Here is a 13,217-nt window from a genome sequence, read left to right as displayed (position 1 = left end):
AGCATTTGCTTCCAGAAAGACTTCTTTGGAGTGGAAGACTTAGTGGGCAAAGGTACCTTATCTACCAGTGGGGATTCCTCCGATGTATCCCTTGATCAAACATGATGGGTCAACTTCCTGGAAAAAATAGAAGAGTTTTGCCTGGAAGAGTCACTAGGAGAACAGGACTTCTTTTTATACTGCTGCTTTTGGTTGTTCTTCACCAGTGAACATTGTGGTTCTTCGTTCCAAAGGTTGGGACGTGGAAGAGATTCCATTTCCATCGTTGTGGAAGTATGGGCCTTGGGGAGTGCACGGACTGGCAAGAAACACAATCCTCCATATTGTGATTCTACAAACTGTAGTATATGAGAACCCCTTGTCGGTGTCGGACACAAACATTTGCCTCCCGTTGCTCCGTCAGGGCTTGAAGCATGAGGCCTTTGGAGAATTAGGCATGATGCAGTAAGCTAGAAACAAACTGAGTGGTATTCCAGAAGCGCACAGAGTGCGCAGAAGAAAGGAATGGTAGTATAGTGATGAAGCAATGCCATTTAAACTGGCCCCACCATGAAGTCCGGCATCTAGGTGCGTGTCTCTCGTGGCTGAAAAAGTTTCTGCAAGTCAGATACTACTGGAGAGAAAATATCTAAGATGCTGAATCTGTGGGAGGAAGGACATTAGAACCAGTAAATAGAGGAAATACAACTCATATTGTGCATTTTGGTACAATGTGCCTCATGTCCGTCTGTCATCTTAAGCAAAATATTACTTGCTGCATGATAAGTTAGAAACCTGGTTGGAAAGGGAAGCCTAAGTATTGTAGGAACAATTTGTCAACACAATTATAAATAAATGCTACTTTACATGTTTTCGGAAGAGGTCTGCATGGGACCCTAATTGTGGGTCAGCTTCTCTTATAAACAGCATTACATCTTCCACGGTCCATAAAGCAGGATCTCTGCAGCTCAGCTTGCCAGCATCGCGAGGCCCCAAGTATCTATCGGACACTAGTGTGTGGAAGAGACAAAAAGAAATCCAAATAAAAATCCAAAAGAAGGGAATCTTATATAGCAAATAGAAACAATACAATTTGCCATTACTGTCTTGTACCTCTTCACCTCAAACTCCTTACATAAAAAGGGAACTTGCTGTGTATCTGTTGGAAACTTTCTTAGATTCAAAACCAATAATTTCAATCGCAACTATTTTTTGGTTTTGCAATTCTATTTTTCCTCTTCCCTGTTGGATGTGGACATATGTGTCATATTTCCACCCTTCAGTGATAATTCCAAGCAAGAAGCACTTAAGTTGGGGTTGGTGTCGCGCCTTGAAACACTTGAAACGCTTGTGTATAGGCGCGTTACAAATGCCATATCATATCAACAGGGAATCCTTTTCATTTTTAAAGGGCAGGAGTATGGTTATGTTGCGTGGTCAGGACGTTGGCCCTGTCCTGCACACATTGTTCTATTTGTAGTTTGCATGTTATGGTGTCCGTCTCTTACTCTCATTACCCCAGAGTTGTCCACAGGTTTGGGAGGATTGAGGTTTAGGGTGAAGGTCTTTCATCTAGTTTTTTGTTGTCTGACAATTCAGCAAAGAGGCTATTTCTCCTTCCAATGGGGTTTGAAGATCTGGAACATCAACTAGGCTACAGTCATTATAGGGCATGGGGTCATCAAACAAGTTGGCACAAGCTGTATATGCAGGATGGGTGATAAATGCGCTGTGGACTGGTCAGTGTGAGATTATAAAGGGGTGGAGCGGAAGAGAGAGGGAGAGATGCATCTTATTATTTTTTAACAACTTTACTTAATGACCGGTTACAACAGAATACATATATATTCAACAAGAAAGGCAGCCTTGTGGAAGCACCTTATCTGGATTGAGTGCCTCCATCCTTCCCCCACCACCTGAACATAGTCCAGAAAGCCTCCTGGACTCTGCTTCCCTCCCTCATGTGGGGGGTGTCTGGGGGGGGCATATGAGGGGGGGGCATCACCACTAAGGCAATAGAAATCATCTTGCTAGCTGTGGTTGGAAGGTCAGCGCTGGGAACATTCTATTATATTACAGGATGGGGGCCCAGCAGTCTGTAAAAGGGTGTAATGCTCTCTCTTTGGCCGCTGTGACCTTTTCGGCCACTAGGATATCCCAGACTTTCACCCATCAAACCACTATAGGGGGCATTCCTGAGTTTTCCACTTGCGAGCCAGGGTGATCTTCGCCGCCAGGAGAAGTTGAGTGAGAAGCTTCCCGGTCGTTCCCAATTTCAGGTAGCACTCTGGCCACGCTGCTCCCAGCAAAACCACCTCTGGGGTCAGTGGCAACTTGCAATGGGTAATTGCTTCGATGGTTTGGAGCACTTCTCCCAGAAAGCCAGCGCCCTCGGGCACTACCACCACATGTGAATGCAGGTACTGTGGCCACTGCACCGCCTCCAGCAAGCCAGGTCCAGGGACCACTGAAAGTGATGTAGGCGTTCCGGTGGATAGTACCATCGGTGGAGGAGCTTGAGTGCGCATTCCCTGTTGGTGATGCATCTCGCGGCAGAGTTATTTCTAGTCCAAATGTCAACCCATGTTTGGTCGTCAATGGGGTTCCCCAAGTTGGTTTCCCAGCGGGACATGTATGCGGGTCTGGTTGTTAACATGCCGTCTTGTAGCAATCTATCTAGCTTAGTGATAAGTCCCTGGCGTGACCCCTCTTTTAGTGCCAGCTCCAGGGAGTGAAGCTCCCTCATGTCTCCTTGTTTGATCGCTGGCTTTGAGATCCAGTGCCGGATTTGGGCATAGGTGAATCTGTATGTTTCTGCCAGGGAGAAGCGTTGCTTGCAATGTTCGAAAGCTAAAGGGGTGCTGTTCATGTACAGTTGAGAGAGAGATTGTAGGCCCCCTCTGGCCCAGTTTCTAAAGTTCGCCGTTTCCAGACCTGGGGAAAAAGTTTGGGTTCTGGAGGACTGGGGAAAGTGGGCTCGCTCCCCTAGGAAGTTTCTTCATTCGTAGAGCCCAGCCCCAAGAATTTAAGGTGGTTCTGGTTGAAGAAAGTATTATCAGCCAGTGCTTGCGCGCCTTACCTGAGATGTACAGTAGCAACCCTTTTTTTGGGGGGCTGGGGGTGGAGTTTGCAGGCTCTTGGCTTGTTCAATGCATGTCCACCGTGGGGAGCTTGCGCTCTCGGGCCATGCAGTAGCATTTGTTAATGGGGTCCCTATGTAGTAATTGCGGAGACTAGGCGTCCCCATCCCGCCCCATTTGGCTGCATTGGTCATCACCTTCAGCGGGATCCGGGGCCTACCTCCTCTCCATATGAACTTGAGAAGCTGCTTTTGTAGATGCATTAGGGGTTGTCTCGGAAGTTGCACTGGGATGGCTGAGCATAGGTACAGGAATCTGGTCAGCAGGAGTGAGATTTCCTGGCCCTCTCATCTCTTAGGGTCTGCCTCTAGGTCTTTAAACAGGGGGGAGTTTGCTGCATATGGTTGAGTAGGGTTTGCCAGAATGTGCAGCCTAAGGTATTTCGTCGACGTGGAGCTCCATTTCGAAGGGCATGCCCCCTGGAGCTGGTTTATTTTCTCTTTGGCCCCGTTTACCCCCAATGCCTCCGACTAAGAGTAGTTGATAGCGAAGGCTGCCACCTGTTCGAAAGCTTTCAGCTCCACTAGGGTCGCTTGAAGGGAGGTTTGGCAGTTGGTCACGTCATCTGAGTACAGAGATACCTTAAACTTTTCTCCCTTTAATCCCATCCCTGTTGTGTCATTTTTGCGGATTCTCTGTGCGAATGGTTCCATTATAAGGGCGAAGATTAATGGGGTGAGCGGACATCCCTGCCTCATCCCACAGAAGAGTCCGATAGCGGCCCAGAGCTTTTGGTTTATCCTTATGGTCGTTTTTTTTGGAGCCCTGTAGTTTGCCAGAAGCATCTTGCAGAACATTGGGCCGAACTGAAAGGCCTCAAAGTGAGAAGCATGAACATCGAATCTACTCCGTCAAAGGCTTTCGTAGGGTCCAGGGTAAGTACAGCTAGTTCCTGTCGTACCTGTGATGCCACTCAGATAAGATTAAGGGCCCGCCGAATATGGTCTCCAGTACTTCTTCCCTTGATGAAGGCTGTTTGGTCCGCGTTGATGATGGCCGGGAGCACCGTTGTCAGTCTGTTCGCCAGCACTTTGGTTTAGATATTTGCATCTATATTGAGAAGCGAGATAAGCCTATATGAGGCACATTCCCTTGGATCTTTTCCTTGTTTCAACAGCATGATAGTGGTGGACTCCTGCATTAATGGGGTTATGGTGCCACAGAATTAGTCAGGAGCTTTGTTAAAAGGCCTAGGAGGGCTGGCTTAAAGAGTTTGTAAAATATGGGCGAGAAGCCATCGGCTCTTGGTTTTAAAGGACTTTTCGCTGGGCGTGGGGAGATGGCTCAGGAGTGTTTTAGATGGTTTGGTGGTTTCCCTCCTTTAGGTATCTTCGTCTAGGCATTTCATTGTGATTTCAGGGTTTCACCCATTTCTTTTGCTGGGGACGGGATCATTAGGTCTTCAACCAGGGTCGCGGGCTCCCATCCAAGGATACCCCCCGCTTCCTCCAATGAGTGAATTATACGAGTTTGGCTGGGAAAAGCAATCAATACTTAATTTTCCGGTCCTGGAGGAAGGTTGCGAGGGGCCTGAAGGCTCTGCACCTCTGGAACGTTTTGGCCGCTAGGTCCTGGTAAATTTGCATTGGGTACCCTTGATGAGTTAATTCTCCCAGGGTGCGACTTGCGGTCATGATTTCTTGCTTCATAGAGAAAAAGTGGACCAGAGTGATCACTTCAGGTGGGTCAGCAGCCAGGGAGCCCTACGACCCCGCAGTCTGAGTGCGGTCCAACAAGAGCAAGGTTTTGTCGCAGTCAGGGAGGAGGGTTTGGAAAAGGTTGCTTACGTAAACTGGTAGGGCCTGGTCCGAGATTGAAGACGGCAACCATCTGATCCGTATTTTATTCCTACGGGCCCTGTTCTCCAATTCCTCCTTCCCGCGCTTCATTCCCTTGCTATCCTCCTCCAGGACTTGGAGTTTTCTCTGCAGGTTTGTGAGTTGAATCACATGAATCAGGGATTGGTCACCCATTTCGCTGACCCTGTGCTCCATTTCCTCCATTCGGTTGTCCAGGCGTTCTGTCTTCGTTGAAACTTCGATCATGCAGCTCCGGAATTCTGATTTGATGTCCGCTAAAAGGGCCTGTATATGTATATGTGGCCCATTGGCCCGGAGACCTCTCGGGGAACTGGGCCTGGATGCGTCCATGGTCGGCTTTTTTTATTCTTCACCAGCGGCTGTAGCATGCTGGAAATGTCGGCCAATTTTGGAGTCTTCTGTTTGGCCATCTTGGCATTGGAGGCTAGGGCTGGGCTGGAGTGCTACGGCTCAAGCTCTCTATGGGTTTCCTGCCGGTGTCTGGATGGACTTTGGGTCTCCCGCCGTTGCATAGCTGTAGTGCTGCACCTTGTGGCTTGGGGCCTGCAGCCCGTGCGTTCTGGGCAATCTGAGCTTGGGACGCCTCATGCTCCTCCCACCTGCCTATTGTGTTCGGCCAGAGCGGGTCATGCTAGAGGGGGAAATGTTGAGGGCCGGGGGGGGGCCAACATCCCCACCGATCCCGTGCAGGCTGGGGGTGGGGAAGGGACCACCGATGAGGTGATGTGCAGCAATCCCCCAAATGTCTCTCGTTGTCTCCCATGGCGTGGCTCTGGGGGACAGCTGCTGACCTTATTGGTGGGGCTGGAGGAGAAGAGTAGCTCCGTGTTGGGCGGTGTGGTGCTCCTTCTCAGTATGGGTGTCTGCAGCTCGGGCCAGGATTAGGGCTGGAGCTCCCCTTGTGACAGGTAGCATGCCGAATTTGGGGGCAATCTTGTGCCCTTCAGGGCAGCCGGGGAGGACTTGCTGATGAGGCTGCTGTTGGGACTGTCATATGCAGCAAATAAGTCTTTAGCGGTTCCCTCCGGGCCATGGCAGCGTCTGCTTTTGTTTCCTTATGGCCCTGTGTGGGCTGCTCACTTGATGGCTTTCGGAGCCCATCTAACTGCTGGGCTGTCGCAGCTAGTCCGCACCTCCTCCAACAAGGCAGCAGAAGCGCCATTTTGGAGCGCTGGGGAGCTGGCGTTCCGATTCTCTGCAGCATTTCCCCGTTTTGCCAGCTCCGGTTTCTCCCCCACTCTCTCTTTCAGTTCCAGGGCTATTCCGCCACTTGCGTTATGCCCCCATTACTCGTGCAGAGCTTCATATCGGGTGAATTTACGTGAAAACCCGGGCATCCCGCATTGCCGGTGTCTCAAGGCACGACCTCCTGAGATACATCTCTTATGGCTTGGTAGACTAGGAGGTATGTAGATCTCTAGATATATATCTTGGTGAAGCAGTGAGTAAATACAGTTATCTTCCCAAAATAACAGGCTTCCAGGCATATAAAATTAGATTTGAATGTAATGACAAAAATAGATGTTTTCTTTTAACCCAAACATTCTATGTAGCAGCACATTTCAGTAAATGACCGAAGCATTTTTGTCATATAGGCCTTATTCACAACATGCATCACTATAGCAGTGGCTCTCTTTGTGGTAGCAGCTACTAATGATACTGCTGTAAACACTCCACACTCTGATAGTACATTTAAAATCTCTTTTCTCTGCTGCAATGGACGCATCAGATGGAGAATGGTAACCAGTCTTGGAGGTGGGGGGGGGGGGGGGGGGGGGGTTATCCATTATTTGGTACCAGTACCCGCTATGATCAATTTGCCAATCTCTTCATGAATGATGGCCGCTTTCAATCTATTTGAATCACCATACGAAAGTACATTCCTTGCCATGTTCATATTGAATTACTCTACATTTAGTTTACACCAAATTATCCTATCGCCCTGAGCATTTATCTCAAACTCCAGGGAGATGCTGAGGTTTTACTACCACCCAAGAAACCAATGGAGCAACTAAGTATAGAATGATCACCGAGTTCATTTGGCAATGTTTAAAATGGGATGAGACACTCCCCCATTGCAGGAACTAACATTTCATTATTCCTGCTGCAAACTACAGCATTCATCCAGGTGCATTTCACAGATGAGTCTTCAATCTCAGTGGGATTTAGAAATAACAGAAAGCAATCTGATGCCATTATGTACCTGAGCACAGGTGACTCCAATATGAGTCCGAGCACTTAACCATAGTGATCGTAGGGGGAGGATATCATGCACATGCAAACTCCCAACCTCTAAGGAAGAAGTATTCACTGATCCATTCTTTTCAATGTCACAAAAGGAGTTGAAATCATCCATGACAATAAATTGTGTCCTGGGGTGAAGCCAATACCACTTAGCCAAAATGGAAGATATACGCCTCTTTGTGGAGGTAGTCCCATGTCCACCAGGCGGGTCATAAACATTAATAACAAGGAGCATAGGATGACCTAAATTCAAGTCAAGATGCAATACAACACAAGACATGAGGGTGAGTAGACTGTTGATATTCCGCTAAATGAAAACTCGATTTAGTTCCAATAATCAGACCGCTGGATGGTCTACCTGTGGGTTTCTTCTCTCCATATATTTGAATTATGTTGTAACCATCAAGCTGAAATCTATTGCACAACCATGTCTCCTGTAATGCAAATAAATCACAGTTCCCCAGAATGCTAACTACCAAGGTTTTGTGAGTAAAGGATCAGAAGCGGAGGCGGCAGCGGAGAGGCACTTCCTGCAATTCTTGCTGGGGTCAGAGGGTCCCGTTTTTCAAACTTGTGTGTAAAAAAAAAAAAAAGCCAAGTCCAAGTCTGAGGAGGAAAGTTTTCACAGACATCCGGGAGTGCGGCGTGCTATTAGAAACAGCGTGGCCGGCGGGCAAAATTATAATCAGCTGTGTTGTGTACGGTGGTATCACAAGTATTGACACAGACACCATGCATACAATTTGTAAAACCTTTATTGAAAATGTTGCGGTTGGAGAAACTCCTATTTGGCCCTATGACTAAGATGGGAGTAGTCTCTGTCATCAAACGATAAACAAAACAGGCTTATTGGAGACCGTCAATTCAAAATGTCCTATGCTAACAAAAACCTATTGCCTGCCCTATCTCTTGTACAAAAAAGTGTAAAAAGGAGAATGTATGCAAAGGAAAAATCAGTGTTCAATTATGGGCAGAGCCGCCCTCTTTAAAATGATCACCTTGCCCAGATTTCTCTATGTATTACAGAATGCCCCATTGGAGATTCAACATCCTGAATTCAACCGCATCGATAACCTACTTAGAGAACTGATATGGGGAGGGGGTCAACCCAGCATTGCACTGGCCACACTCCAGAGATCGATCTAGGAGGGAGGAATTGGCGTGCCCTGCCTTCGGGCATACTACTGGGCTTCCCAGCTCGCAGTGGTCAACGACCTCCTACACAGGAACCGAGAATTACCACACATAAGGGCCGAAATAGCATCCCTGCACGATACAGAACCACTACAACTGCTCCATCAGCCCCTCCGAAAACCCCCTCCACAGACAATGGCAGCACATGTTACCATGGTTTGGAAACGGGCACACGCTTTTGTAGGCTGGAAAGATAGAATCACAACTGCACAACCCTTGTGGCATAACAGCAACCTGAGGGAACTTGGGAAACTTAAGCCATGGCCCAAATGGGAAGAAGCCGGTATCATCAGGATCGGGGACGTCCTGGAGGGTGGGGAGGTCGCCTCATTTGGAGCACTGCGACAAAAGTTCCAACTCCCGGCAACTGAACAATACCACTATACTCAGCTGGCACACGCTTTGCGGATACATATCCAGACAGACTCTGCCATTCCCAAAAACACACCTGTAGAATGCAACATGCTCCCGGCATACATCCCCGCCAAGTGTACCTCTATACTATATAATGCCATGTCGTCCTTCGCCACCCCGGAACTTCCCCACCTTAAATCTAAATGGGAGGAAGATGTGGGTAGCATTGGCCCTGGAAGACTGGATCCAAATCTTAATGCTATTTCCTCCAGGCTTCGTCTGGTACAACTGAAAATTTTACATAGAATATACTACACTAGAACCATGATACACAAATGGGGGCGGGCTCCCAACCCGAATTGCCTCAGGTGCGGGAGAGAAATTGGAACATTTATACATATCCTTTGGGAATGCCCCCAAATTCAGACCTTCTGTGGTGAGTGTTGTGGGGAACTGTCTAGGGTACTGGATCGTAATATAGCACTAGACCCCAAAATACTGTTGCTGGGTAAACCTTATGAAAACACTGCGAACAAATGGGAGGGACTGCTCCTGGCAACAGCCGCAGTACTGATGAAACGGAACATCGCACAGAAATGGGGGGCTCCGGAATCTCCGACAGTGGAACAGTTGGCAGATGATATGTACACATGTGCAATGCTGAAGCACAGAATCTACAGGGCACGAGGCTGCCCCAATAAAGCCTCCAGGATCTGGGGCACATGGGAGGAGCGTGATTCTCCGTAGCCTCTGACATCTCACAAGGAAATGGCCCAGTTTCTAAAGTTCGCCGTTTCCAGACCTGGGGAAAAAGTTTGGGTTCTGGAGGACTGGGGAAAGTGGGCTCGCTCCCCTAGGAAGTTTCTTCATTCGTAGAGCCCAGCCCCAAGAATTTAAGGTGGTTCTGGTTGAAGAAAGTATTATCAGCCAGTGCTTGCGCGCCTTACCTGAGATGTACAGTAGCAACCCTTTTTTTGGAGGGCTGGGGGTGGAGTTTGCAGGCTCTTGGCTTGTTCAATGCATGTCCACCGTGGGGAGCTTGCGCTCTCGGGCCATGCAGTAGCATTTGTTAATGGGGTCCCTATGTAGTAATTGCGGAGACTAGGCGTCCCCATCCCGCCCCATTTGGCTGCATTGGTCATCACCTTCAGCGGGATCCGGGGCCTACCTCCTCTCCATATGAACTTGAGAAGCTGCTTTTGTAGATGCATTAGGGGTTGTCTCGGAAGTTGCACTGGGATGGCTGAGCATAGGTACAGGAATCTGGTCAGCAGGAGTGAGATTTCCTGGCCCTCTCATCTCTTAGGGTCTGCCTCTAGGTCTTTAAACAGGGGGGAGTTTGCTGCATATGGTTGAGTAGGGTTTGCCAGAATGTGCAGCCTAAGGTATTTCGTCGACGTGGAGCTCCATTTCGAAGGGCATGCCCCCTGGAGCTGGTTTATTTTCTCTTTGGCCCCGTTTACCCCCAATGCCTCCGACTAAGAGTAGTTGATAGCGAAGGCTGCCACCTGTTCGAAAGCTTTCAGCTCCACTAGGGTCGCTTGAAGGGAGGTTTGGCAGTTGGTCACGTCATCTGAGTACAGAGATACCTTAAACTTTTCTCCCTTTAATCCCATCCCTGTTGTGTCATTTTTGCGGATTCTCTGTGCGAATGGTTCCATTATAAGGGCGAAGATTAATGGGGTGAGCGGACATCCCTGCCTCATCCCACAGAAGAGTCCGATAGCGGCCCAGAGCTTTTGGTTTATCCTTATGGTCGTTTTTTTTGGAGCCCTGTAGTTTGCCAGAAGCATCTTGCAGAACATTGGGCCGAACTGAAAGGCCTCAAAGTGAGAAGCATGAACATCGAATTTACTCCGTCAAAGGCTTTCGTAGGGTCCAGGGTAAGTACAGCTAGTTCCTGTCGTACCTGTGATGCCACTCAGATAAGATTAAGGGCCCGCCGAATATGGTCTCCAGTACTTCTTCCCTTGATGAAGGCTGTTTGGTCCGCGTTGATGATGGCCGGGAGCACCGTTGTCAGTCTGTTCGCCAGCACTTTGGTTTAGATATTTGCATCTATATTGAGAAGCGAGATAAGCCTATATGAGGCACATTCCCTTGGATCTTTTCCTTGTTTCAACAGCATGATAGTGGTGGACTCCTGCATTAATGGGGTTATGGTGCCACAGAATTAGTCAGGAGCTTTGTTAAAAGGCCTAGGAGGGCTGGCTTAAAGAGTTTGTAAAATATGGGCGAGAAGCCATCGGCTCTTGGTTTTAAAGGACTTTTCGCTGGGCGTGGGGAGATGGCTCAGGAGTGTTTTAGATGGTTTGGTGGTTTCCCTCCTTTAGGTATCTTCGTCTAGGCATTTCATTGTGATTTCAGGGTTTCACCCATTTCTTTTGCTGGGGACGGGATCATTAGGTCTTCAACCAGGGTCGCGGGCTCCCATCCGAGGATACCCCCCGCTTCCTCCAATGAGTGAATTATACGAGTTTGGCTGGGAAAAGCAATCAATACTTAATTTTCCGGTCCTGGAGGAAGGTTGCGAGGGGCCTGAAGGCTCTGCACCTCTGGAACGTTTTGGCCGCTAGGTCCTGGTAAATTTGCATTGGGTACCCTTGATGAGTTAATTCTCCCAGGGTGCGACTTGCGGTCATGATTTCTTGCTTCATAGAGAAAAAGTGGACCAGAGTGATCACTTCAGGTGGGTCAGCAGCCAGGGAGCCCTACGACCCCGCAGTCTGAGTGCGGTCCAACAAGAGCAAGGTTTTGTCGCAGTCAGGGAGGAGGGTTTGGAAAAGGTTGCTTACGTAAACTGGTAGGGCCTGGTCCGAGATTGAAGACGGCAACCATCTGATCCGTATTTTATTCCTACGGGCCCTGTTCTCCAATTCCTCCTTCCCGCGCTTCATTCCCTTGCTATCCTCCTCCAGGACTTGGAGTTTTCTCTGCAGGTTTGTGAGTTGAATCACATGAATCAGGGATTGGTCACCCATTTCGCTGACCCTGTGCTCCATTTCCTCCATTCGGTTGTCCAGGCGTTCTGTCTTCGTTGAAACTTCGATCATGCAGCTCCGGAATTCTGATTTGATGTCCGCTAAAAGGGCCTGTATATGTATATGTGGCCCATTGGCCCGGAGACCTCTCGGGGAACTGGGCCTGGATGCGTCCATGGTCGGCTTTTTTTATTCTTCACCAGCGGCTGTAGCATGCTGGAAATGTCGGCCAATTTTGGAGTCTTCTGTTTGGCCATCTTGGCATTGGAGGCTAGGGCTGGGCTGGAGTGCTACGGCTCAAGCTCTCTATGGGTTTCCTGCCGGTGTCTGGATGGACTTTGGGTCTCCCGCCGTTGCATAGCTGTAGTGCTGCACCTTGTGGCTTGGGGCCTGCAGCCCGTGCGTTCTGGGCAATCTGAGCTTGGGACGCCTCATGCTCCTCCCACCTGCCTATTGTGTTCGGCCAGAGCGGGTCATGCTAGAGGGGGAAATGTTGAGGGCCGGGGGGGGGGCCAACATCCCCACCGATCCCGTGCAGGCTGGGGGTGGGGAAGGGACCACCGATGAGGTGATGTGCAGCAATCCCCCAAATGTCTCTCGTTGTCTCCCATGGCGTGGCTCTGGGGGACAGCTGCTGACCTTATTGGTGGGGCTGGAGGAGAAGAGTAGCTCCGTGTTGGGCGGTGTGGTGCTCCTTCTCAGTATGGGTGTCTGCAGCTCGGGCCAGGATTAGGGCTGGAGCTCCCCTTGTGACAGGTAGCATGCCGAATTTGGGGGCAATCTTGTGCCCTTCAGGGCAGCCGGGGAGGACTTGCTGATGAGGCTGCTGTTGGGACTGTCATATGCAGCAAATAAGTCTTTAGCGGTTCCCTCCGGGCCATGGCAGCGTCTGCTTTTGTTTCCTTATGGCCCTGTGTGGGCTGCTCACTTGATGGCTTTCGGAGCCCATCTAACTGCTGGGCTGTCGCAGCTAGTCCGCACCTCCTCCAACAAGGCAGCAGAAGCGCCATTTTGGAGCGCTGGGGAGCTGGCGTTCCGATTCTCTGCAGCATTTCCCCGTTTTGCCAGCTCCGGTTTCTCCCCCACTCTCTCTTTCAGTTCCAGGGCTATTCCGCCACTTGCGTTATGCCCCCATTACTCGTGCAGAGCTTCATATCGGGTGAATTTACGTGAAAACCCGGGCATCCCGCATTGCCGGTGTCTCAAGGCACGACCTCCTGAGATACATCTCTTATGGCTTGGTAGACTAGGAGGTATGTAGATCTCTAGATATATATCTTGGTGAAGCAGTGAGTAAATACAGTTATCTTCCCAAAATAACAGGCTTCCAGGCATATAAAATTAGATTTGAATGTAATGACAAAAATAGATGTTTTCTTTTAACCCAAACATTCTATGTAGCAGCACATTTCAGTAAATGACCGAAGCATTTTTGTCATATAGGCCTTATTCACAACATGCATCACTATAGCAGTGGCTCTCTTTGTGGTAGCAGCTACTAATGA

The 13,217-nt window shown here is 49.2% G+C and overlaps 1 protein-coding gene across 4 annotated transcripts in view; it reads right to left on the bottom strand.

Moving 5' to 3' along the window:
• Nucleotides 1-13,217, bottom strand: part of SCMH1 (Scm polycomb group protein homolog 1) — a 1,232,539-nt gene that overhangs the window by 158,504 nt on the left and 1,060,818 nt on the right. For 3 of the 4 annotated variants that reach the window (XM_069623049.1, XM_069623050.1, XM_069623051.1), the window contains one exon: nt 847-989. In XM_069623049.1, the coding sequence (XP_069479150.1) occupies nt 847-989 (143 nt within the window). Of the gene's footprint in view, nt 1-846; nt 990-13,217 lie in introns of those variants that run through there. The other variant, XR_011279630.1, reaches the window with a different exon arrangement.

This window comes from Ambystoma mexicanum, chromosome 11, assembly GCF_040938575.1.
Source record: "Ambystoma mexicanum isolate Mex_15411 chromosome 11, UKY_AmexF1_1, whole genome shotgun sequence".
NCBI lineage: Eukaryota > Metazoa > Chordata > Amphibia > Caudata > Ambystomatidae > Ambystoma > Ambystoma mexicanum.
Note: the sequence above shows the minus strand (reverse complement) of the source record. Positions and strands in the feature narration are given on the sequence as shown.